The sequence below is a fragment of the Rhopalosiphum padi genome, chromosome 3 (genome assembly GCF_020882245.1).
Source record: "Rhopalosiphum padi isolate XX-2018 chromosome 3, ASM2088224v1, whole genome shotgun sequence".
NCBI lineage: Eukaryota > Metazoa > Arthropoda > Insecta > Hemiptera > Aphididae > Rhopalosiphum > Rhopalosiphum padi.
In genome coordinates this window covers 61,075,832-61,103,729 of record NC_083599.1, presented here as the reverse complement: position 1 = coordinate 61,103,729, position 27,898 = coordinate 61,075,832, and the positions used below count along the sequence as shown (strand labels likewise).

General features: G+C 29.6%; 2 protein-coding genes across 3 annotated transcripts in view; one reads left to right on the top strand and one right to left on the bottom strand.

Moving 5' to 3' along the window:
- The window catches only part of LOC132927686 (uncharacterized), a 43,164-nt gene extending 33,188 nt beyond the window's left edge, over positions 1–9,976 (top strand). Inside the window, exons 4-11 of one of the 2 annotated variants that reach the window (XM_060992269.1) lie at positions 1,288–1,430; positions 1,719–1,901; positions 2,012–2,300; positions 3,811–3,965; positions 4,030–4,143; positions 5,462–5,626; positions 7,426–7,760; positions 7,837–9,976. In XM_060992269.1, the coding sequence (XP_060848252.1) occupies positions 1,288–1,430; positions 1,719–1,901; positions 2,012–2,300; positions 3,811–3,965; positions 4,030–4,143; positions 5,462–5,626; positions 7,426–7,755 (1,379 nt within the window). In that variant the 3' untranslated portion in view covers positions 7,756–7,760; positions 7,837–9,976. Of the gene's footprint in view, positions 1–1,287; positions 1,431–1,718; positions 1,902–2,011; positions 2,301–3,810; positions 3,966–4,029; positions 4,144–5,461; positions 5,627–7,425 lie in introns of both variants that reach the window. The other variant, XM_060992268.1, reaches the window with a different exon arrangement.
- A 1,615-nt stretch (positions 9,977–11,591) lies between these two features.
- Positions 11,592–26,592, bottom strand: LOC132924196 (filamin-A-like). The gene is made up of 14 exons (XM_060988361.1): positions 26,121–26,592; positions 22,444–22,584; positions 20,823–20,951; positions 19,487–19,660; positions 19,176–19,340; positions 18,905–19,108; positions 17,936–18,217; positions 17,291–17,455; positions 16,985–17,224; positions 14,509–14,702; positions 14,097–14,322; positions 13,311–13,526; positions 12,958–13,167; positions 11,592–12,541 (listed from the first exon to the last, which is right to left on the bottom strand). The coding sequence occupies exons 1-14, from the start codon at positions 26,410–26,412 to the stop codon at positions 12,357–12,359; spliced, it is 2,823 nt and encodes a 940-aa protein (XP_060844344.1). The 5' UTR covers positions 26,413–26,592; the 3' UTR covers positions 11,592–12,356.
- Positions 26,593–27,898: the final 1,306 nt, after the last annotated feature.

Here is a 27,898-nt window from a genome sequence, read left to right as displayed (position 1 = left end):
GAGGAATACAAATATACAATAAGTGAAAATCGACTTACCGGGTTAACATTATTGAACATTCACTGTGACATAGAAGTATCTGTTTAAGAAAATATAGAAAATATGGCTAGAAAAATATGGCGCATTAGACTAATATAAATACTATTGTTAATAATTGCATTATAATTATTTATGAAAAAGTAAAACAATTTATTTTAAATACATTTTTGGACATTAAACGCATATTATAATTTATTAAAACAATTGACGGTTACATTGTTGGAGTGTGAAATCCTTCACAAGTTTCATTGTATTACAAAAAAAAAAAAAACCCGACTAACGACTGCTCATAATATTATAATGTAGACCAATAGAAATAATTATATTATACATCTAAAAATAAACTGATAATTTAATTTAATTGTATCATTATTATTATAGAATATTTATATTATACAAGTAATATTGTTCATCCAGAGGGGTTTATATATACAGCGCATCGACTGCATATTGAGGAATAGGTACAACAATGGTCATTCCACAGAATGGTTCCCGCGCTGTGTGTTACTAATTTATTATATAAAATTAATATATTTTTTTACAATACTATAAAATACTTGATATCAAATTTACTATACAACATGTATATATATATATATATTTGAATAAAAAAAAATGTTTGTACAAATAAAATAAATATGATTCAGCATTTTTCGTGTAACTATAGGTAATATTGTAGTTATTGTACGTTTGAATTTATTTATTATCCGCGACAATTAAACTGTAATAGTTACGCGTCATTACAGTGCTGTCAGACTACAAGTTATCGAACAAAGATAGTAAATTAATAATTATAAAACAAAATGTTTATTATTAGTACCAATGTTGTGGGCTATCAAAGTTAAAATTTAAAAATTTAAATCAAAAATATTTTTGCATTATATTTGGAATTAGAATAACTTTTAGGTATCTATCTTTTACTAAAATTAATTTTTAGTAGTATTTAGAATTTAAACACTTTTAAAATGATTGTGAATCTTATTGAAATAAGTAAAATATCATTGAAATAGATGAATGTCTTAGAATATACCTAATTTTTAATATATAAGTTCACCACAAAATATTTCATCCACTTGGCACAATATTTTTTAGCGTCAAACTACACGTTGCATGTACTAACAATTTTTATTTTGAATTACAAACCATTTGAATTTTTCACACAAAAATTTGTCTGAATAATATTAATTTTATAAATTAATGTATTTTGTGCAACGTACGCATAAATATGTTTGTCTAATCATTATTTAGATATGGAAGACTTCAGCAAACTTTCCAGTAAAACTGTTACTGAAGTATTGATGTTGGAGTTGAAAATGTCTCCTGCAGCCAAAACGTTTTTGGTATCGGGATTTCCAAGAAATATGCGCGATGTAGTTGAATACACAAATAAGGTATTGTAGTAAAATCTCTATTTTGTTTTAAAATTGTATTAAGTTATTTGAGTAGTTTTTCAGTATTCTTTTAAACTTGAAAATAATATTGGCGTAGATGCATTTAATCTACTGTGATCAGTAAAAGAAATATATATATAGGGTGGGATCTATCAGTTTATTTGAAATTTTTAAAATTAACGTACATAATATAATTCCAATAGGCTAAACAAAACATATTCAAACGAACATTAATAAATTACGAGAACTCTATTAACTATTATTTATTTATATGTTCGTATTATTTAGATCAAAATCGTAAACGGCGTTATTCTAATATCGTGGAATCAAAATGTGTTGGAACGACAAATCGATTACGGTGCAAAATTAGGGCATGTCGTTTTAAGTCTGGCCAGAATGGAGTTGAACAACTTCTACAAAAATGTCACTCCGGTGTCGGACTTTTACGACCAGAGGGGAATGCTCATTTCGGTGAGTGTTGAATCGAGACAAATAGATATATTAATTATAAATATAATGGCAGATCGCAGATCGGCATTTGTATATTATAATGTCGTGACCACACGTTGTCATGTTCGAAGGTGAACGGCGAGCGGAGTCCGACGGAAGTGTATAACGACTTCCGGTCTTCGGTACTGCAAATATTGAGCGCCTACAAAAGCCCTGCGCCAGTTGTAGTGGCTAACGGTACCGTGCCTGCAGACAATCCGGGTACCGAACAACCGGAAGTCGACGCCGCCGAGCGTCCAAACAGCCACCTCTCTGTCAATCTCGTGCCGGAACCACGGGCCACAGACCGCGTCTCGGAACCACGGGTCGCGGACCACGTTTCGGAAACGGAAACGTTTCCGCGAGTCATTTTCGTAGTAGGTGAGTGCTTTGGCAATAACAAAAACGTCGTAGACCATACGAAATTATGAACGGTTCGCATTTTTGACATTTAGTGCCAGTTCGACAGTTATAATTTGTTTATAATATATACAATCTGTCAAATTAATACCTCAGAGGTACGATTAAACACTAGCTTGATGTCATCCATAATTTAGCACGTCGTGTTAAAATAGGTACCAGTGTTTTAATCGGTTACCGAGTTTTTTGGTTAATTTTCTTAGTATAGGTATTTTATCAAAACCTGGAAAACCTATAGGCGTTACCGTTAAATTGAAAAATATTTAACTTGTCGATGTTTGGTTAAAGTAATAAAATGATTATCAAAAATTACTAATGATGAAATGTTTAAAATATTAAAGGTTTCTCTGGCTAATCATTAATCAGGTTATTATTCTATGTAATCATTAATTTATTGGCTTTGGCAAAGATAATGTGATCAAATAGAAAATACAACAGATAATAGATTACACGGTGGAGTATATAAAGGCATTTGAAGTTAGAAATGCATACATTTTTTCATTTTATATCTATGTTTGGAAAATCGAAATCAAACAGAAACCACAAAATCTAAAAGATATATAAATACAATTATTTCATTAATGTAAAATTTAAACTATATTACTTAATTAAACGATAAATACCTAACGATGTTTTTATAATTTTAAAACATTATTTGTGAAAAATTAAAACTTACAAATATTATATTATTATGAATTGTACTACATGTAATGTTATTTTTAATTTTTTTAAATATATTATCTAATTTTACTTTAAATCTATTTTTACTGTGTTACGAAATTTAAAAAAAGATGTTATTCAATTTCGGATTATTAAGTTGATATAATATGGTATAAATATATTTTATTATAATATCTAATTACATATTAATAAAATAATAAATGCAGTATTATCGACTTATTATAATAATAAAATAAAATAAATAACTTTATTAACTATATTAAAAAAAAAAAAAAACACTATCATTTAGTGATATAGGCTGATAAGACCGTTTCCAATAAAAATCGTGTACAATGATACGAGTTTATATCAATTTAAATTCGTTATGTACAGAAGAGCGATACTCACTTACCTACCTTTTTTAGAATAAAAATATTCTTATTGCCAAAGCCATTTATAGTTTAAGAAAGGTTCTTGCATTCAATGATTAAGTATAATATATTCAAAGTATGTTCTGATACTATTTATGATAACCGATAACCTATTGACTAATATAGTTGAAATCGATTTTTATAAGAATGATTTCGCTTTGTAGACTAAAATTACTAATCTACATTTTTAGAAAAGTTTAATAAAAGCAATTTTTCAACCTTTCTATGTGTTAAGAATAATTCATAAGCTTAAAAATTATTTTAAAACGAAATTTTTTTGTAGCCTTTGCCCTTTACTACTTTATATTATACTATGTTATTTTATTTCGGACTTCAATTTTTTAGACGCAAATCATTGATTAATTTATTGATGTACACAGGTGGCCCCGGCAGCAACAAGAGTTCACTGTGCCAAAAAGTGCTTAGGGCCAACGCCGGTTGGGGGCATGTCAGCGTTGGACCTTTAATGAGATCTCTGGCGTCGTCTCAAGAGCCGCTGCAAGAAACGATAAGCAGTGGATACATCCTCGAAGAGGTGACGACAATATTATCTCTATTCATATCACTGACTATATATTGTTGTTTTTATATCATTACAGTCGATAGTTCACGAAATATTAGATAAAGAGTTACTCAAGTATAATAATGCAGAGGGTATAGTGATCGATGGTTATCCAAGAAATATTGGACAGCTCAACTATTTTGAAAAAAAGGTACCTACCGTGATAACGACATTATAATATTATTATAGAATAATAAAAATGTATTTTTTTTAAATAAATTATTTAATCTATTTAATCTATTATATATATATTATACTTACTGTTAGTCAGGAAAAATATACGAATACATAATATGTATCGATCGTTTTATTGCTATTTTAGTATATCTCAAAAAACGAGTTCACAAATTCACGAAAATCGATGTCTGTACGTATAATACCTCACTTTGTAAAATAATTTGGCCGACAAATTTTGTAAAAAATTTCCATTGAAAACTACGTTTTGCAGTAAGCTAAAAAAATGCAAATAGTATTAATTGTATTAATCGTGATAAAGTAATATTGTTACAATCAATATATTATAATTAATCTTACTTAACTAAGATTGTTTCCAAATCCTTTCTTGATAGACTAACGATAGTTGATTCCCAACAGTCGTCAATAATTATACAGAGATTCAGTCATTATTTTCAATAATTTTGAAGGACTAAGATCGACTTACAGATTATATCTTTTAGTTACGAGTTCAAGTTCATCTATAATCAAAATACTTGGGTGGCTGATAGACTATTTGAATATACCAAGGCAAATTTGTCCCTAGTTTTCCTAAATGCATTATTATTATTGAATAATAATATACTAAGCGTTTAGGTTTTCGTTCATCCACTCGATGATACATTTTACTACCGATTTGTGGTTAGTTTCGCAGAGTTTGGTTTTGATTACCTTCGTGTTGCACGCCTACCTGACGGGTAGGAATACAAAATATTTATGTATCATCTAACCTGTTATCTGCAATCTGCCTCACTGCTGTAAACATAAGTAAAATCATAATATGTGTAAAATGTTTTTATTCAATTATTGGTGAATCGATATATTTTCAAATGGTTTCACAATAATCACGGTTTTTTTTTGTCAAATGAAAATTTTTTTAATCCCATCAAAGAGTAATTTAAATGATTTTACGCAAAAGTTTTCGAAATAATTCGAACGATTCACTTCTTAAATTAATATGTTTACAACACTCCCTTAATGATTTAAAATCGTTCAATAATCATCCTGTTTAGTTAAACGCTGTTTCGGTAATTTGTCAATATGAATTTTGAATTTTCGCCATAATAATATTTTAGACTAATGTTTATAATATGAATTTATTATAATAATATTATATCTACGTAAATTATAACAATTTAATATAGTGTATATATTTAATATTATATGTTATTTTGAAACTATCTATATACCTACGAAAATAACAATATTATGATGTTGTTCGTATGTTTGACGATGTGAACGAAATTATTTTTCAGTATGCTCAACGGCCGAAGTTGATACTATTGGATTGCTCAAAGTTGCAGTTAGGTCGCGGAAGGTTAGACGACAGCGTGTCGGCGTTTCGCCGGCGTCTGCAGAGTTTCCGCGAACAAACTCTACCGATGCTCAAGGCACTGGATAAAGACAACCGCTTAGCCGTAGTGAGTAAACATTATTGAAATTAAACATGCGATTTTTTAGTATTATTGTGGTATGAAAAAAAATTGAGAATTAGAGTTTAGTCGGTTCGCGAAAGCAAGTTAGAAACATTATAAAGATTATAAAAATATTATTATGACAACAATAAATTTAAAAGTGCTCGTATTTGTTGTCTACAAATTGAAGAAAAGTCAAATATGATATGATTCCCTTAATATTAATGGTTTTAAGCTTCTTGTATATATTAAAATATCCAATGTTTGTGTTTAAAATAAAATATATTATAGAATTTACTTGATTATATTAAAATCTGAATTTTTTTACGATTTACTTTTAGTTAGAATATTTTTATTTTTTAATTTTTTTTAAATGAGTATAATAAAATAGAATGTGATGTTTTTAATTACCAAAATACATAAATTCTTTAATTAATATCTTATATTTAAACATCAACTCTATTGAGTCAATAAAATCAATATTCAATTGTTAAAATATCATATAGAATAGTAATCGGCCAAGAGAATTTAAAAATATAGATAGTATTTTTCGACGCATATTCGTGTTGTTTATGAGATTGGTAAAAAGGATAACTGACAAGTACATACTCATATTTTTTTTAATATCCTATCGCTACCTACACATGTAAACCGTTTTTGCTGATAAATGGATTAAAAATTGTGCAATCATGTTGTGATTTAACCATAATTACTAAAAATATTATGATTAAAGATTTTCAAAATTTTTTAATTAAGAAATTAACAATATATAAGAATAAGCTATGTATTGAATTTTCAAAAATTATTTAGTAAAATTTTTTTTATTAAAATGTATAAAAAAGAAACTAAAAACAAAATTAATTTTGTCGAAAATTAGATTTGCGTGAAAATCTCGTTTTTTTTCATTTTTTTTTTCGTTTTTCCCAATTACTAAAAAAAAGTATCATTCAATTTTTAAATAAATATAAAAAAATGAAAAGAGTATCCTTTTTATTAGAAAATATAAATGTATCATTAAAGTATAATACTTAGTATACACACTTATTGTCATTATCGTGCATAATATGAATTATTTATTGTAATTTAATAATATTGTTTGATAATATTTCATCCTTATAGTTTAATGGTAGTTTAACACCTATGCCATATATACAGGGTGATTCTTTTATCATGAAACACTCATTATTTCAAAATGTATGCATGTTTTTGAAAAAAATTTTTTTACATAGTTTCAAGTTGTTAAAAAACGTTTTTATTAAAAAATTATATTTTTAAATATTTTTTATCCTTATATTTTATTAAGTTTTTTTTTTTCATATTCCAAAGCAGAATATTTTTCTGAGTATTTCAATATATAAAATCGAATTTAGGGCGAGTAGTTTATGAGTTGTACGTATTTAAAGTTTAGACAAGCGGAGTAGTGGACAAACATTTTGCGGGGTAACCCCGACCACTCCACTCTGCAAATCGAAACTTTAAATACTTATAACTCATAACTACTTGCCCTAAATTCGATTATAATGCATCAAAATACTCAAAAAAATAATCTGCTTTGGAATATGAAATTAAAATTCTATGTTGTCATTCAAAAAAGTAAAAAACTTAAAAAAATATAATTTTTTTAATAAAAACTTTGTTTTTTTAACAACTTGAAACTATGTAAAAAAATGTTTTAAAAAACATGAATACATTTTGAAATAATGAGTGTTTCGCGATAAAAGAATCACTGTATACCTAATATATATTATGTATGCGTTTGTTACGATGACAATATCATATACTGTGTGTGTGTGTTAATAACTCAGGTGGACGGTAACACCGACGACAAGCGCGTGCAAGAGACGTTCATCAGCACTCTGGTGGAGACGATGAAGGGAGAGAATTTTCCGGTTTACCATCGGGACGACGACGACGACACCGATCCGCGCCGGGACACGGAAAAGCGAACCACGTCGACGGCGGCGGTGGCGGGGCACGCGGTCACGGGGCCGGCGGTGCCGCGTCAAAACGGTCATCTACCGAACGACACCAACGAAGAGCACGACAATCGCGGACAGACTATGCGTTACGACGTGCGGAACATGTACGCTCAAATAGGATCATATGCCAACGATCCGTCGCTGTACAACCCATAAACACTGTAATTGCCGTAAACCAATGACATTATTATTATTATTATTCTCATAATATCATATAATATTATAATGTTGTTGTAGAGTTACGCCCAAACTTCGTAGGCAAACAACACGCACAGCGGCGCTCACTCTATATAAGACGTATAGGCGTGCGCAGGACTTCGCGATCCCACCGGTTTTCCTCATTTTGACACTGGCGAAATGTGCGCGAGGTAAACGCGATGCGCTCGTTTTATCGCGTTCGGCTGTTTCGCGGAGACGAAATCGCGTCCTTCGGTATCGAGACGCATTTATTATAATATTATATAGGTAAAAACGGGTTGTGACTAATTTATAGTCTATAGACGAGATGATATTATAATACTATCCAGTGGCGTAGTCAAGGGAGGGAGGGCCAAACGGCCAAAGGCCCGTATTTTTGATATTGTTTTAAAACATTTAAATCTAAACATGAAAATTTTAGTTATTTAAAATAGTATAAATACGTCAACGACAAATCAATGTTACTATGTTATCAGCATTTTTGTTTTGTTGCTGTTTTTTATTTTCTATAACTCAAGTTAAAAGTATTTAGCCCCCCCCCCCATTAAAAAATTCTAGCTACGCCTTCGATGATATCTATTTATGTGGGCTGTGTCGTTACTGCTAAATGAGCGATGTACACGGTTGTGTATGGCCCAACGCCAGGGGTGTCTCCGTGGGGTGGGATATGTGGCCAGTCGTCCTGACTCCTGTGGCACACCTTGTAGGTTTTTAAGAAATTTCTTAGTGTTTATAGTTAATTTTTCTGTAACTGAACCGTTTTTTACTATATGTCAATGTAAATACGATAATAATATCGAGAACGATTAATGCGTACCTATCCATACGAATTACTATATAGGTGATAATCAAATTAAATTATTACATTTTAATAGATATTATATTTTATTTAGTTGTATTAATAATATTGAGTGAGAGGTTAAAATCGTCTATCCGTAACCTCTTGAGAGGACGTTATGTCGTACACGCACACGTTGTCTAATTAACGCACAAGTCAACATAACAAATTTTACGTTTAAAATAATCCATTTTATTCTGTTGTTTTTAATATTATATAATTATGGTATTTTCACCGGTTAGGTAAGAATATTATTTACGGCACCGGAAGAGAGTGTTTTGATAGTTTAATTTTAAAACATGTTATGAGTGTTTTAAAAATTGTACATTTTTTTTTTAATTTTAAGATACTCGTCCATCCATAACTTGTTTTAAAATTAGAATATCAAAAAAAAAAAAAATGCTTACGATTGACATTAAATAATATTTTTACGCTTAACTATTTGATGAATGGTCAACTCACTATAAAATTCAAAATAACAGAGTAAAATGAATTATTCTGAACGTAAAATTTGATATGCTTTAATAAAACGAATACAATACATGTGGGTACGGCGTCCCATACTCCCATTAAAGTCTATTTATAAAAACAAATATATATTTTATAATAATCAATCAAAAACTATAATATGCAAAGACTGAGTTTATATCTTGAGTTTTCACCGCTCCTTCAAATGGGTCAAGGACGCTCCTGGTGTAAACGGTATACGCGTGAATACGTCTGTCAATAAAAAAATCCATCTATTTTTAGACATCTCGAATTGCTAAATAATTGTATCACTTTTCGTTTGATTAACATATTATTATTGGCGGACATTCCATATTTCAATTCTATTATAAATTCATTATTTTTTTTTTTTAACTATCCGTAATATATACGGTAAGCTTTATTACAAATAAACTATATTCATCGGTGTCGACTAAATCCGAAATAAACTGACAGGTGCAACGAAAGGTGAGAACACCATTCGCTGCACGGCCGTGCGCACGCTTATGCTTTGAGAAATGCAAATTACCATCCGTCGCGTGCCACACGGATCGAATGCCAAACGGCGCGCCGATCGCGGAAATCGAGTCTTTGATATAACTATACGTACTACTTCTGTTATAATAATAATAATGAAAATGGTAATAGAACAACTACGAATATGTTTTTTTTTTTTTTAATATGTTTGTTTCGTCTGTTTTTTTATTTTTTCTGCGAATGCGACAACATTGAATAACTTGGTGTACAAATAAATGTGATGAGTAATGATCAAATCGTTTGTATATTGTCATGTACTTTTGATATGTTTTTATTGTTATATATTCTACTTGAATAAAAATGATTTTTGTCATTTTACACTGTGAACGTTTTCTGTTACTACTTGTGACTTGTGTACACGTATCTTATATTTTATAATATTATACAACTACCTATGAGACGGTGGTATGGACGGTGTTTGTGTAAAAAGTGCCAGCAAAGAGTTTTTCTTTGTGTATCCGAAATTAGTGATTGAGTTATAACGGGTTAGGTTAAAAATAAATGAAATCACGTGGAAATAGAGAAAATCAAAGAATGGTCGTTGAAAAATGCAATAACTTAGTCATATAAATTAAAACTTGAGCTGGTTGTAAATCAGTCGATTTTGGTTTTAAAGTGCAAAATTAATCAAAAAAATTGGTATGTCCAGATCTGCTGTTGAAAATACGCGTAACTGTTAAAAAAAATAAATTAAAGCTTTATTATATGTATTAATGCACTCTAACAGACATTTTTTTAAAAATGTACTAAAAAAAAGGCCTTAAAATTATTTTTGACATTGAAAATATTAGTTTAATTATATAAGTTGATATTCTCGGGTATTATTTATTCGTATAATTTTCATCATCTTCTAGTTTTCCTATCTTTTTTTTTTTACTTTAAAAATTATGCTGAACTCAAACAATTGAATAGTTAGAATAATATAATTATATATAGGCAATGACAATAATATATTATTTTTAATTCCAGTGTTCACGCATTGCCATACCGCATAATAGTTTTAAATATTTTGAGCTATATTAAGGTGTTTGACATTTTCCATACAGTCGATTTATGTGGAATAATAAATGGCTAAACATTTTTAAAACCAAATACAATAGGTTCTTAATAAGCTATTCATGTGCTTAAGTTGAACCTATGACTTTGTACATTTACAGTACTTTTTATCGGGGAGATTTTTCACTAAGCTAAGACTTGAAAATGTAATCCAAGGTTTTTCACAATTAATTCTTAAGGAACCTGCAAAGTGTAAAACATATATTAACTTAATTTTTTTTTCATTGACATTTGAAATTAAAATTTGGTCTAGATATAAATGATTATAATATATAAATTGCTTTAATATAATAATACAAAATTATAATAGGTAGCAATTTATTTGTATGGTAATAAGCTGATGACGTACTGTTTCAGCTTACAATCGTTTTATTGTATACATTTATTTAACGCTATTCAAATTTAACGCATCTATTACAGTGACTCAATGACGAGTAGACGTCTTCTACTGTACATAAAAACGGTTATCTGCTTTTCTCCTTTATTTTAAAAATCTCTTTACTATCTTGCAGTGGTGGATTTTCAACATTTTTTTTTTTGGGGGGGGAGGTCCTAAAAATTAATATATAAAAATTATATTTTATTACATGTATTTGTATTTATTATAAATTATATAAGCGTCTGGATGCTGTCTGGATGGGAATCAGACCCCATGACCCCCCGGTAAATCCGCCACTGCTGTTTTATCTATTCGGGTATAAGGAATTTCAAATCGCCAAAATCTATTTTGAGTGACACGAAAAATACTTAGGATATAATTCCTTTACCTGCTACTAAAGTATATTATAATTTATAATGTTATATAATAATATGTATAGGAAAGATCGACCGGAGTACGTAGTAATAATCATACATTGACACAATAATACATGGCATATAACGTAATGATATAGAATCTTTATTTACAGGCATCCCATTTTGTATAAATATATTTAGGTATAATATTAATGTATATTGTATAAAATCATATTGAATCAGTACACAGTACACATAACGAAGATACGAAGTGGTTAGCTATAAGTTAAATACCTTATACCACACTGAATGTTGTTTAATAATTGGTTAGACGACGAATGCTATTATAACTATTTCGAAGTAGGTATATAATAATATTAGATAATTATGTTTCGGGCAAATCAATATTAAATCTTACGGAACGTTTCGTTGAACACTAACTTATTACAATGTTGAATAATAATAATAATAATATATTGTTTAATAATATAATATAAATAAATAAAATGATTAATATTCTGACTAATGAACATTATAATATAGTCACGATGAGTATAGTATATAAAATAAATAAGATAAGATTCGAAATTTCGAATGAACGTAAATAATTATTTGCTAAAACTATAATGAAAGGGTTTTTTTTTTTTTTGTAAACAAGTTTTAAATGATAATATTAAGTCGGAAGCTAACTATAATAAATTGCAGCAAATAAATCTGGTAGAACCATAATTTTATTCCGATGGACGGACACCTGTTTCTTGTTTCTTCTTATTTGTGATTATGGTGATGATAATGATTGAGTTCACCTGTCCATATCATAGATTGATAAGATCGACGTAATCTAGCTTCGAACCATTTGTTGTTTTTTTTTTGTATTTTTTTTTTGTTTTCATTTTTTTCTTTAAATTTAGGTTTCGATTTTGAACGGTGAGCCAGGTATGTGATCATCGCCCCACTTGACCAGTAGAATGTATTCACCACGTTCTCGGACGATATAGCTCACTTGGAAATTATTCTGTTTCATGTGTTTGATAAATATCTCCTCACACGGTCCTTTAGGTCCATAAATACCAACGAATAACATATTGTTGCCTGTGAAACAAAAGCATGACACATTTTAGTAGATTTAACAATAAAATGTACGTATGAAATAATATTATATCAATTATAAATGAGAAAAACCATTTAAAATCTAATAAAATAACAGAAAATTAATTTATTCTATATCCTATATTATATGAGTACGAGTAAATATTGTCATTACTTCATTAGTCAAATTATTAGATAATCTGACCGCTCACCATAATATTATCTACTTAATATAGTAATTTTAGTATCTTAATGTCTCTGGAGATTAATATTTAGTTAATTTGGGAATGCAAGGCCCTTTCTCTTTGGGCAACTGAGATTCAAAATGTCTACTCATATACGATTTCGCTTAAGTCATGCATTATATTGGACTACATATTTCCGATATAATATACATTCAATTGTATATGGTGACTTACCGGCATCTGTAGCACTTATGCTGAATAGATTTTGTTTTCCCACGTACGCTTTCTTCAAGCCCATTCCTTTGCTTGTGACGAGTGTGGCGTTCGACTTGAAGTGCGGTAGAACAACACCGGATCCACCCTTGTGACCTTTAGACACTTTGTGTACGGTTTCCACTACCACCGAGCTTGTTTCTTGTGGTCCGCGCTCAGCCAAATCCTCGCCTGAAAAGCGATCAAACATTATTTTAATTGTTTCAATAAAAATGTTCTAATTGTTGTTTAAAATATTGCATTAGTTACAGACTACAGTCTTATCGTTAATAATATGTTTCGATATAACTTTAATCGTATTACACATAACGTACCAGTACAGGTGACTTTGAACGGCGAACCGACAATATGATATCCGTTGTATTTCAAACTGATATAATATTCGCCTGGCACCAGCGGCGTATATCTGACTTTGTAGCCTTCTTCGACTTCGGTACAGTCCATAGAAACCTTACTTGGTCCGTCTATGGTTACAGCCAATGTACCGGCACCCGCGTTGCAAGTGTCCACAATGAAATCCGTCTTGTGTCCTATAACATTTACCAATAATGAGTTTAACGAATTTCGACCAATTTTTCATACATATATATATTATATTATATTAATTTTTTCTTAGAATTGAATAAATATATATATTTTTTAAAACCAAGCAGGTAATGCGAAACAATGTTCTCGGAAAAAAAACACTTTGTGAAAATTAAAATAAAAACGTCTCTATAGAAGTATAAAACTAATATAATACACATTCCATTCAGATTCTAAAATAATTTAACTGCCTATCATCATTCATCATATTTTACTAATGTTCGAAGAGCATGATAAATCCGTAAAATATTTCAATTAGCAGTTAATATTCGTAAAAAAAGAGTTTGATCTAAAAATATCGAAGTTTTTTTTACTGTGTGTCTGTGTTAATCTTAATCATTATATTTTGTTGACCGGAAAAAAAAAAAAGTCAACCGAAAGTAAAAAGGAATTTCGATTTTCAAACTAAAATTAATTATATTACGATGCTTTTGCCCTAATGTGAGACTAAGAACGTATTTATTTTCGGGTATTATAGGTTATTATTTATTGTATATATATATATGATAAGATACCTGTCTTGACGTCTCCCAAACCACTGCCAGTGGCGTGCACGGCAGCTGGGTCAGCGTCTCCTTTGCCAACCTTTAGGCGGTACGGCGATCCTGGAATGTGAACCCCGTTGAATTTGACGTGTATATTGTGAACGCCATTATCGCGGGGCATGAAACGAACAGAGTACTCGTCTTGATCGATTGATTGGATGAAACAGTCGTCTTCGGTTCCGGACGGCGACACCACCTGCAAAATAACGATCGCGACAATTATTTCAGTCCGTTATAGTGTATTATGATAATCACGTAATAGCGGCGTCGGTAAAAATCAGAAATATAAATATTTTAAACGCCCAAAAACTATTATTATAATATCGATTCTTTGATCTAGTGAATAATTATAATACATAATAATATTATTATTCATAAATACCTTCGCGTCGAGTTGGCCGACAGCGCCGTTTTTGCGAACAATGAATTGTGCGGGGTAATCGGCTTGGACTCCAGACGTCGGGAATTGCGCCACTTCAAGTTTGTGCGCGTCACCCATTGCTGGCGATATAAACAGCTTGTACGGTGAGTCAGGTATGTGCTGATCGTTAAACTTAATACCAATTCGGTATTCTCCTGTAGAACAGAAAAAATATTTTGAACATTTGTTTTATGAAGTGACATAATTACAATAAATTCATTTATGCATATAATTATCCTGTCTTCAACGAATTATAGCAGAAAGTGTTCGTAAAATGTTCCATACAAATTCAATGTTTTTGTAATTATACGATCGTATTTTACTACATGTGATGATTTTATTTTTTTGAAATTTCAGTTATATGAACTAGTAATGCTATAACTTATAATATTTTATTTTATTCATTTTCCTTATACATTATAAATTTATAATAGAGTAGTCTACAAGTCTAACTCGGTACTTCTACAATCGAAACTAGAAAACTAGATAGTTCTAATATTATTCAAATTTTATCAACTAATTTAACTGAAATTTTGATTTAATCACTTTATTATTGGTCTAAATATATTATTATAGATAATTCATTATGTTGTGCGATTAAATATAAATATAAATATATTGACTTAATAGATTAATATTATATTATATATTTAATATTACATTCTATTAGTAGGTATCAACATTTGTATTTTATTTAATATTGTAAGTTTTAATATCCTAAAATGTAATAAATAAAGTCTATCCCAATTCGTCAATAATAATAAAAAAGTAATACTAATAATTATATTACATTTAGAAAAAATTGTATCGTACCTACCTCATTTTTAATATAATTTTACTTTTTAATTTTAAATTAAATTTTCTATAATTTGTATATCTTAGAAAAGTCTTACTAATTAAGAAATCAGGTAGGAACACTAGGAACCAAATATTAATTATAGTTAATTATATACGTACAATTATTGCATGTGATTTTATTATCTTATATGGGCGATGTATTTAGTAGGTCTTACTACAATGTTTTAATTTAGTAATGTAATTGTTCAAACTAGTATTGTCTATTAATCGAAATTCAAACTTAAAAACAAGTATAATATAATTACTTATTAACTATTTTTACATTCATTTTTAATTTTATCTAAAAAAAATTATAAAGAACAATTTTCTTTAGTATTTTAAAAGCTTAATAATTTAAATACTATACTATTCAAATTGTTGTTTGAGAACTTTTCTCAGTAAATAAATATATTAAATATCGAATGTTTGAATCGAATGCAACAATTGTAGATACTTTTTTATGTAGATTGGACAAAGATCATAGTTTAATGCACTTTCAAACTTTCGTATACGTGTCAGCATAAGTTACTACAGTAATTATAAAGCTTCAGACGCGTTTTTAGATAAAATAAATAAATAAAATACACTAGTTGCATTTGTTTATGAAATATTGGATCATTTGGACTAAAAACACTGTTAAATGGGTTTAACGATTGAAATTTATTTTATAACTAATGTTTCTCCTATTTCAACTCCATACATTTTTAGACCACATAATATGTAATTGGAGTCCATGGCAAAGTACCAAGTCATAAATCCGTTACAATTTGCATTAACGTTTATATTAATTGGAGTGCAACTGCAAAAATAAAACAATTCAATCAACTTAATTTATAACATTAGTAATTAACTAGAAAATAGTACATCTAATCATTTTAATTTTAATAAATGTTATAAATTATTTTTCTGAAAATTATGTATAGCTTGTATAGAACTTACGAGTCTTATGCGAATGACCCATAATTGTATTTAGAATAATTGTAAAAAATACTTATATTAGAATTGGATTAAACAAATATGTTGAAACTATAAAAAAAATATTCCTCTTTATATTTTTTTTTATATTCCAAAATTAAAAATGTAATTCACTTCAATTAAAAACGTAAATAGTTTGAAACCTTTAGTCATTATTGAAGTCAATAAGATGGGTCCATGATAAGTAATGTAAATAATTATTTAAAATATATTATTGAACGCAAAATATCGGTTATGTATATATATATGTCTATTATAGACTATATCGTAAACAGCTGTTAGTAACGATTTGTAGTTTATCAAAAGTACAATATTTTTTTCTTCTTAAGTTATTTTATATTTTAATTAAAAATAATTTATTTTTAAAATTGACTTGAATTTTTCAATCATTTTATTTCAGACCATAATATTCTTTTCTGTTTTTGAATTTCTCTCCGCTTTTTTTAACTTACTAACAATATTTAAATATAAAATAATAAATATTTATGGATCTAATATTAAAATAAAAAAAATTATTCAGTACCTAATCTTTTGATAAATTCAAACTTCCTATCACAAGTCGTTTCCGATAAATATAGCATGATATACAAAAAATAAATATTTTTAATGAAACTAATCGACGAACCTGGTTCACCTACGACGTAACTGACATAACATGAGCCATCCTTGCGGTCTTTGAAATCAATTTCCGCCTTACTAGGACCTTCGACTGATATGGCTAATGAGCCCGGGCCAGCTTCCCTAGTCCACACGTTAAATTCACACGGTTGCCCTTGTTCACCGCGTTCTAGACCAGAACCTCCAGCATGTACACGATGAGCTCCACCATCGCTCAAAGGACCGACGGTAAATTGGAATGGCGATCCTGCAATACGATAAACGGTCAACATCGATCAAGTCGAAAATTACAGCGGTTGTAATTAAAACTTACCGGGTATGTGGACTTCCTTATACCGGACCGACACCGTGTGTACGCCCAATTCTTTCGGTACAAAATGAACGGCATAGAGTCCATCTTCGATTTCGTTGATTTCGGCATCTTCCGTGATGCCACCAGGTGATGTCACAGTCGACGATAAATCATATGGCAACACACCTACAATATACGGGTCAATCAATTATATTTTAAAAAGCTTAGAGACAGACAACTCACGTATACAATATACATAATATATAACGTGTTACAAGACTATTTGACAAACTCTGTATAATAATTATAAGCAAAAACATTCTAATCACAAAAAGATGTTTAAATTAATAACTTATTTATTTAATACTTTAAATTTTGCATGTGGTAAAGATACAGTGAAAATTATTATTTATTAATGTAAATTGACAGAAAATGTATAATTATTCATATTTATTTTGAAATAAACACTTAATATCAAGTTTTTCGATTAAGCAACTCATACACACCACTAATCTATGTTTATGTAGAATCAATCTCATTAGTAAATAATGCACTGTAGGGCATGTCAAGACATTTTGGATCTTTGAAATTAGAGTATGTCTTAAAAAAAAAAAATTTCAAGAGCTATAAAAATTCTAAAGAAACATAATATATGTTATAGCTTACCCGGCATCTTGAACGTAAGTTTGCAGTTGCTGCCCACCTCGGTAAGAGGTACAGCTTCCCGCCTCCGTTCAATTTTCTCACGCTGGCAGTTGCTTCCTTCACCTGTGACTTTAACGGTGAACGGTGAACCATCGACGTGATGGTCGGCGAATTTCAAATTCACGATATAGTATCCTGGTTCTGTTGGCCTGTACGATATGTTCAATGTACCGTCTTCGTTGTCCTTACATTGGATCTCTGCTTTGCTAGGACCTTCGATGGAAAGCGATAATCCACCATAACCTATACATAATAAACGATACGGTTATATAATATTATTATACAGACAATATGTAAAGAATTAAGTCTAGAACAATACAATGAAACGAATAAATTAAGTATTATTAAGTTCATTTCAACTGTTTTGTAATGATTTAAAAATAGCAATAAATATACACAGAAACTGATATTGATTATGGTTATATTATGAATAATTTTAAGTAATGGTTACTAATATAAATATATAATATACAACACACCCACGCATTTTTTTAATATTTATTTTTTTCTTTTATGTAATTTGAACTAATAATTATAAAACTAAAATTTTAGTAAAAGTGATTTTGTAATAACGATTATAAAATGATGAATTATAATGATTAAAGGCATAATCTATTTATATATTATTAATTCCTAATAAATAAAGATAATTATGGTCAAAACGCATAAAAATTTTTTACAGATAACGTTTTAGTTTAAACGAGTTTATCGGCTCAACAATAATAATGTAAAACGTATAAATATAATTTACTTATTACAAATTATAGTATATTTTGTGTTTATTTTTGTTATTTTGATTTTGAAATAATGAAGAATAAATATTGTTAACGAGTTTTAAACACAAGAACTAAACATATACTATTATATTATAATATTATGTTATGAAATATAATATTATCAAAACAACATTTAATCATAAACATCACCCACCGGCGCTTCTTGTATCCACTGTGAACAAATTCTCAATATGTGTTTTGCCTTCTTTCAACCCGTTGCCAGTAACTTTGACTTTTTTCGCGTCGCCGACTTCTCGCTCACCTACAGTGATTTTAAACGGCGAGTTGACGATGTGCTGGCCCATTCGTTTCACAGACACTACGTGTTGGCCGATTTCTCTCGGCGTGAACGATATACCTGAAAACGTAAACGCGTAAGTGTAAAAGGGGTTCACTGCGAGTCTCGAGACCAGCAAACGGCATACCTAAGTTTCCGTTTGGCAGGCGTTTCAAGAAACAAGGTTCTTCGAGACCACTCGGCGCTTGGATCGATGCGTTCAACAGCCGGAAGTCCTTGTCAAGAACTTTGCCGGGCAACGATACCTCGCTGCAAGAGCCCACGGATATCTGGTTTCTCTTTCGGCCTTCTCCTGTAAGTACACAAAAATAAAAATATTTATTTTAAAGTACATCTTTTAATATATATTTAAGTGGTACAATGGAGATATAAGCATATATTATGCACAACTGAACGCGTATTCTATGGATCATGTCCTGTTCAAAGGACACTACGAACCTGTGACTTTTGAATTGTATGGGCTTCCTTTGATGTGCTTGTCGCCGAACTTGACAGAAATCCTGTATTCGCCGGGCGCTGTCGGCAGGTACGTGACGGACACTGTGCCATCCTTGTTATCGTGACAACTGATGTCAGCCTTGCTGGGACCTTCTACGGCCAACGAAAGTCCACCTGAAGTAAACGGAAAGACAATTAAATCAATGAATTTTTTGTGGATCTGTAGTTAATTTAACGGTATAGTGAATACAGTTAAAATAGGTAACTACAATGCTATAACACTAAAACCAAATTTCTGGTAGAAGAGGTCAGAAGTTTTTTAATATATTACGCGCTTATATATATTTTTATGTTTAAATAAATATTTTTTTCTAACTTTTAAAGAATTTTAAGTATTAAGTTCGGTATATTCCCCGTGAAACAATCTTGGATATCTATATAATTAAAGAATTCTTTAGGTACAGATCGAAAAAGATTTATAAGTATTTCAAATAATAAGTTTCCATTAATTTTCTTCCCAAATTTTAATTATGTACCTATACATAGGTAGGTAGCCAGCCAGATAGGTACAAATAATTTTACAAAATGTTGCTTAAATTGTACGTCACAAATTTCAATATTTATATATTATTATAGCAGTGAATTTAATGCAATAACAAATCTTAAAAATGTAATTAAATATTGATATAAAATGCATTAAAATATAAAAATTCAAAAAATTTAATTATCTACCAAATTTTATTGAATAAATAAATAATAATTTTATTGAAAAGAAAATTTCTATATAGACATTTTAGTTATTTTATATAGCTTGTAAAAAAAAGAAAACATATTTATTTTTTTTTTTTAGATGGTTCTTTAAAAATAATAAATTAGGCATGTAGGTAATAAATATTAAAAAGTATTATGATATAAAAATATTTTTAAAACAAAAATTAATAAACAGTTTATAAAATGTATGTAAATTGTTTTAATTGACGGAAAGTTTAAAAAATTTTGGAGAAAAATAGAATTAACAAAGGAAAAAAAGACCAAATTAATAAAGCAATTTCAAAAAATTAAAAATAAATGATTTAGTATTGAATCTGTTTGTGCCTAATTCAAACTTTTTAAGACAACTATTATTAATCGAATTATTAAGATACTGAATATTATAATATTATGCTGAATATCGATTTAGTGCGACTAACTATTAAAAAAAAAGTCCAAAAAGACAGAATATTAATATAATATAGCCACCCACTCAAATTCGCCACTAGCTTCGTATGATATAGCGACAGTCGATTTATTTAAGTTATCTTTATCATAAATAGATTAAATAAGATGATGTACGCACCGGCTCCGGCTCCTTTCGTGTATATGGTGAAGTCCGACGGTTCTCCGCTGACGCCGTGTGTGAGTCCCGGTCCGTACGCTGTTATGTGTCCACTAGTGATTGAGTCGACATGGAATTTGAACGGCGAACCTGTTTGATGATAAAAACGTTTATTGTATAATTACTATTTGATCTGATCACTGCTCATATTTTAAATATTTTTCATGGAAAGCCGTATTTTACAAATAAAATATGACACCGTTTTTGCAATGATGATGTTTAAAAATATTATTTATTATTTTTATTTTACTGAAAACACTAGACGTAAATGTATTTAATATTTTTGGTAACCTCTTTCGTATTATTATAAAATTGTATTTTGATGATATATAGTATGAATTAATCGTAAGAATAAAAACAAAGTGGGTGAAAACTATTTTTTGTTGTCGATCATCATAAACAATATAAAACAAATTTTCAATTAAATTTGCAAATAAAATAAAATTATGAAAATAATAATGTAGGTATTAATTACACTATTATTCTTGACCATTAGTAAGGAAATATGATAAAAACTATTTCTGATTATAATTACATATTTTTTTTCTTTTTACTTAGAGATCTACACACTCTTACACAATCAAGTTGAAAGGACAGAAAAATCATAAAAAATATAAAAAAAATTGGCTGTCACATGTTTTTAGTTTTTACGTTCAATTTGTGGTGACACAGATGAATTCTAAAAAGTTTCCTTTTTTTTATGATCGTGTATGAGTACATTATAGTGACTATATTGCCAGTATATTGGCCTCTGCAGTCAAAAACTTAACACGCTAAATAAATCGTCCAATTTAATACTTAGGTGATTTCAGAAAAACATGTTTTTCAACATTTTTCTTGTACATAAAACGGTTACAAATACGAGGTTGTATAATATACGTTTTGTGATAAAAATAAACTAAATTAGTTAAGATTTCATAATAAATTATAGGTTATTTTTATAATATAATATTCACATCTGAGTTCCATAAATACATGTAAAATAATACTCAGGTGGAAAATGTTGATTTTAATTAGATCCATCGTATATTCTAAAATTACAATTTATTGTATACGATATATTTTTTTTTAAATGACACTTCTGATATTCAAAAGCGAACCTTAAAAATTGGCAACGAATACTATAGCATCTTTTTCCCGAATAACACTAAAATTAAGCCATGGGAGTCTGATGTATAATAGTGTATGCATGATAATTATTGCGATCGGATAGACAATACTAAGTTTATTTTCGTTCGCGGAGAGTGATCATTATAATAAAAACTAATGACGTAAAGTGTAGGGGACGTTGGTTATAATTCTCTGCAAGAATTTAACGTGTATATTATTATATATACATTTTTTTTTAAATTTTTGTCATACAATATTATGCGTAATGTATTTTTGTATGAAATCGAAATAGAATTTAAAACCGTCAGCTGAGCGAATAAATTTTAAGGAACACATCTAAAATTAGATTTTTTTTTTATACAAATTATTAAAATGTTTTCAAAATCCACACAATAGAACTGCGACGCTTTCAGCTATATATTATTATCTATGATTTTGAACGATGACAATAATAAGTTTGCAACGGGTTTACCTTGAACGTTTTCTCCATTGTACTTAACGAATAACTCGTGCAAGCCTTCTTCTTTGGGATCATATTTAAGTGAGACAGTTCCATCGTGATTATCCTCGACGGATGGTTGATCTCGTTTACCACTCGGCATCGTAATATCAGCTGAAAGCAAAAATTTAAATTGAAAATAAGTTAAGATTTTAAGCTTTTCATTTTCAAATATAAATATATGCATTTTTAAATACTAACTGATATTAAAAATAGACTAAAATATTAAATAAAATTCATGTTTATTGACTTTTAAGTACGTATACTTGAGTTTTATATAGATTGAATTATAGTTTCAATTGTTTATTAAAATACGCACGAAAAATATCCAAATGTAATACTTGGAAGTATTATAGGTACATATAGAGGCGATCTATCAATTATATTTACCACACCTTGTTTTTTTCAATTGTAATGCAGTTAATCAAATTCTTATTTTTGAAAATATGTTTAAAATGTTTGAATATTTCAATATAATTCAAGTTCATATTTTCAAACTTTTGAATTTTTTGCACTATTTAAGAAGTGTCTTTTGACAAAATAAAGTTGTTCACATAAAAACCACCTTTTGTATTTTAGATTATTTAATTAATAACTTTTTGAAAATTGTAATGTATCTATCTATTAATAAAAATTTGAATAAATAGTCTTTCAATTATTAAAATGTTTATTTTAAAAATAGTTTTATGAAAATCTAAAATATATATAATATTGTTAATGTTGTTATTATATTTATTATACTTGGACCGTTTTTTATACATCTTAAATATTACTATAAATTAACATTACTATATTTTTTAAATGTATTATCATGGATCTATTATCCTTAGAATATAAAATTAAATAACACAAAACTAATCGTCCGAATTTTGAATTTTATACGTCAACATTTTTCAAAACAATTATCCGCTAAATAATTTACAGTAGAAAGGAACAATTTTTATTTAAAAAACAGAAATTCCACAGGAAAATCCTTATAAATTATAATTAGAAAATAACTAAAAAAAAAAAATCAAGAATTTAGAAAAATATGATCTCCAAGTACATTTAAAAATTTTGATAGTTATATTTTGAATAATCAAAGAAGAAAAAATGTGTTGAGCATGTTTGGTGAATCATCTTGTATCTAATAGTTATTTGTATATTTTAAATTCAATTTTTTTTTTTTAATTTCCTTATGACGATTAATGAAAAATTTAAATTATTTTGAATTAAATTTCACTATGTAGTTCATCCAATGAATATTATCCATGTAAGTATATTATCTATATATTGTCTATAATATATTTTAATATTTTATTGTTATATAAAATTGTGTGCTCTTGTCGAACCATGATATAAATGACTCAACTATGAACTAAGTCATATCGATTAAATACATTTATTCATCAGTAAAGTATTATAATAACTAATAAAATAATATAGTAGAATATTATGTAACTCTTAGATATTTAAGGAAGAAATATTCACTTCGTCTTAAAATAAAAAATTGTTGGGTTTTTTTTTATTTTTGTTAGTTTTCTGAACAAACTTTGACACTTTATATTTTATATGTTAAGTGTGGAAATGACAAATAGCTCCATATTAATATGTCAACATTAGACGCGTGAATATTTTATTTTTAGGTTTGTCAGCACTTACATATTGCAGACAAAAGTGTGTTTTTCTTAGAAAAAAGCATGTTTCAAATGATTCATTGATTACGAATATCATATGATTTTACTGGCTTAATTTGATTTAACTGTATAATAATATAGCCAAAATTGGCGAATAGGCGATTGATCGATGATGTGATTGCCATACATTTTGTGCGATCATAATATATAATATTCGATCTCTTATCTCTATAGGTCAGTGGAAAACGATGTTGATTTTTAACACCCCGCTAAATGTCTAAAATCTGTCCAAAAAAAAAGTTTTCGAATATTGTCGTGTCGATATTTATAATTTTACCATAAACAAATATAATATATTGTTATTTAGACATAACGTTGTTTGCGATAATGTTCAGGTATTAATTAGTCGATGAATAAGTTTCAAATAGCTACGTGAAAATAAAACGTTTTCCTGTGGTTGATAATTAGGGGATTAGGTATTGGTGTCTTAACTTATAATAATCTAACCAGACAGAATAGGGTATTATAACGTTTTCATTAAAAAATAATTTATTTCAAATAATTATTACCAATAAACAATAATAGAGGTTAGGTCTAACAAATTCGTTTTTAGAAATATGTTTTTCGAACTTTGGAATTAGCCCTCAAATAATAAATTTGATGTACCATATTATTTAGTGTAATATACCAAATACAGAATATAAAGTATAAATATGCTTCGTCAAATCTAAAGTATATTTTATTATATGATTTTTATGTCTTTATAACTCTTACAATGCTTGTCAGAAATACAATAAGTTTATGCGTAGAGTTAAAAAACATTTGTTTTTACCATGTACCAAAAATAAAATTCCTAAATAAAAGTTTATTATCAACAAACGTACAAACGTAAATTTTTTTATTATCAGGTGAATACTAGTATATTTTCTAAAAAAAAAAGCTTCAACTATTTGCAAATTTGCATATTATATTTGATATACAATAGTCATATAGAACTTTGAATTGCAAAAAATGTTTAACATAAATTTGACAGCAAAAGCTTCCCTTCCCTTGGCGTTTCAATCGGAAAACAAAAACAAAACGAAAAAATAGAGAGTGAGAAATGCAAAAATATGTGGATCGAACGAAAAAAAAAACAATTTTTTAAAATTCGGGTTTATACACGACTCCGCAGTCCGCAGATGTGATAATAAAATGACACTTTGATTGAAATATATTATAACAACACGTAAACAACAATTATAACGAAATAAATATGTTTAAATGCCCAAAGAGCAAAATTTAGCATAAGGAGTTGTATTGGTTAAATTGTTAAACACACAATATGACGTGACCGATTTTGAAAATTGCCGACGTTTTTATTGACTTGAATATTATTATAAATTGGCGATTGTGTATTATCATCGGGTGTATCGATTATTGTACTCAGTCTTGTAACGACCGCGTTTAATTAAAAAAAAAGAACGTGTCGGGCCAAAAATTGCTCTTGCTCGGCCATTCGCATTGCCGGATACTGTCGCCACATACGAAATCGGACGTGACTCAGATAACATTACGAGATCGCATCGTCGCAATCATGTATAGGTACGCGTATATTTTTCGTCACGATCGTAATCGCCCGACAACATAGTTAATGGTTTCGACGCGTGCACGTATCGCCGTCTGCACAGCAGGCCGACAGCCAAACCGTCAGGTAATTTACTAAAAACACTTTTTTTTCACAGCCATCATTTGTCAATATTCTTAAAAATTGATCACTTTACGGAGTTGAAGAAAATCGATGACATAATCGTCGACCCGAGACCCCGAAAAACAAACTCAGCCTCGAGACTTTACCTCTGCACCACCTGCACTCCCTCAAAGTCCAGCAATGCATAGCACACAAGTTTCCTATTTCGTGCACACGATGGGTAGGTACTGTCTTAATTTCGACTACTGCGACGTGTCCGCGTGTCGCGCAAACAAATCAACAAACACAAACGAACCGACGACGACGCCACGACGGGCGCAAATGCCGCGACGACGCGATTATACCTTTTTTGGTGTTAACGTAGTAAAACGTCAAAAAGGTGATTTCGGATTGGTCGTCGTCGGCGCCGTTACACGCGCTCTTGCATTCCACGTCGTCGCCGCCGCCCTCGTCGTCCCCGGACGGGCCAGGCCGCCGGTTCACGCGGTCGTAGCCCCGGGACAGGTGCATCACGGCCGCGGCGCACGCGTCCACTTCGCTGACGGTCAGGCATTTGAGGTACGACCGGTAGGCCGTGGCTAGGCACGTCCACGTGGCCTCCTCCACGGGCAGCTCGAAGTGGAACAGGTATACCATGTCGTCGGTATAATATAATGTTGTTACGGCGAAGCGACGGCGGTATGCGATATTATAATATTACGCTATATATATATATATAAACTGAATACCGCGTGGTACAGGGCGACGACGGTGACGGAAATGTCTGCGAAGCGTGTAAAAGCGTGTCCGCGGTGCGACTGATATCTGGACCGGATTATCGCCTTATCTCGAAGGGTCGGCCGGTACATCAAAAGGAGGGTCACACCGGGGAATTCGGCGGGCCAAAAGCCAATAGCGGCCGCGGCGGCGAGTTATTAATTTAAATTTATTATTATTTTTTTTCGGCGCAAAAAACAACGAGGAAAAAAGGAAAAACGGGAGGGGGTCGCGGTCGACATATTAATAGGGATAATTGCGTATATCGTAATGCACACGCACACCTATGTGACATTAATATAATAATATGTCGTGTGCCCCGGCGAAAGTGGTCTAATTTTAAAACGATGTCGCCTCGAGAAAGACTTAGAGAGAGAGAGAGAGAGAGAGAGAAACAGAGTTTTTATTTTTCACGTCCGAATGAATACACGACCGGGCGTGTAAAATTTATATTTTTATAATCATAACGATAACGACGACGAAGACGATAAAAATAATAATGATAATTTATATTCGGCAACGCGCGCACGCGCGATTGTTTAATGATCTGTACGACACGGACGTTTGCTGCACGTCGCCCCCACTTTGAGCTTTTCTAAAAACACGGGGCGATTGGTCGTGCTCCGTTTGTACCGGGGAATTTCATTTTTTGCACTAAAAGCTATACAAGTTACAAGAGGTTATTAAGTTGTAGCTGTTAGAGATATATAGCATGCCCCATCCATCTATTCCTCTCTAATTTAAGTAAATTTCGTAAAAACAAAATTGGTGATTAGTTGTGTTTTGTTTGTATTCCAAATGCCATGTGCAAGGAGTTGCACGAAGCTTTTGAGTTGAGTTAAAAACGCGCTAGCACCTTTAATTTTGATTAACGTAAATAATTTTAATTTAATTTTAATCATTCCTCGATGGACGATAGCGATATGTATCAAATAATGTCATTATGTATTGAAACAAAGGGTATCAGTGTATATAGATTTACTCAAATTATTTTAGATATTAAATTTGAAATAGCAATTCAATTGACTGTTAAGATGTAAACGACGATTTATTTTTGAAAAGTAGATTATAGAAAATGTTATTTGGTGATATTAAAAAAAACTTTCAAAAATGTATGCATTTCCAATTTTTTTCTAAGATTTTGATGACTATTTTTCCAGAAAAACCTTGTACATTAAAACAAACATAGAATACATCATTTGTAATACGACCAGTGCAAATGTTTTGAAAATTGTGTTTCGTCTAAAGAAAAATTAAATCGAAGAATATATTATTATAATGTATTAAATATTTATTTAATATAAAGGTATAATTTGTTGTCTTGCACGTCAAATCAAATTACTGCAGAATTGTTATACAACAAAAA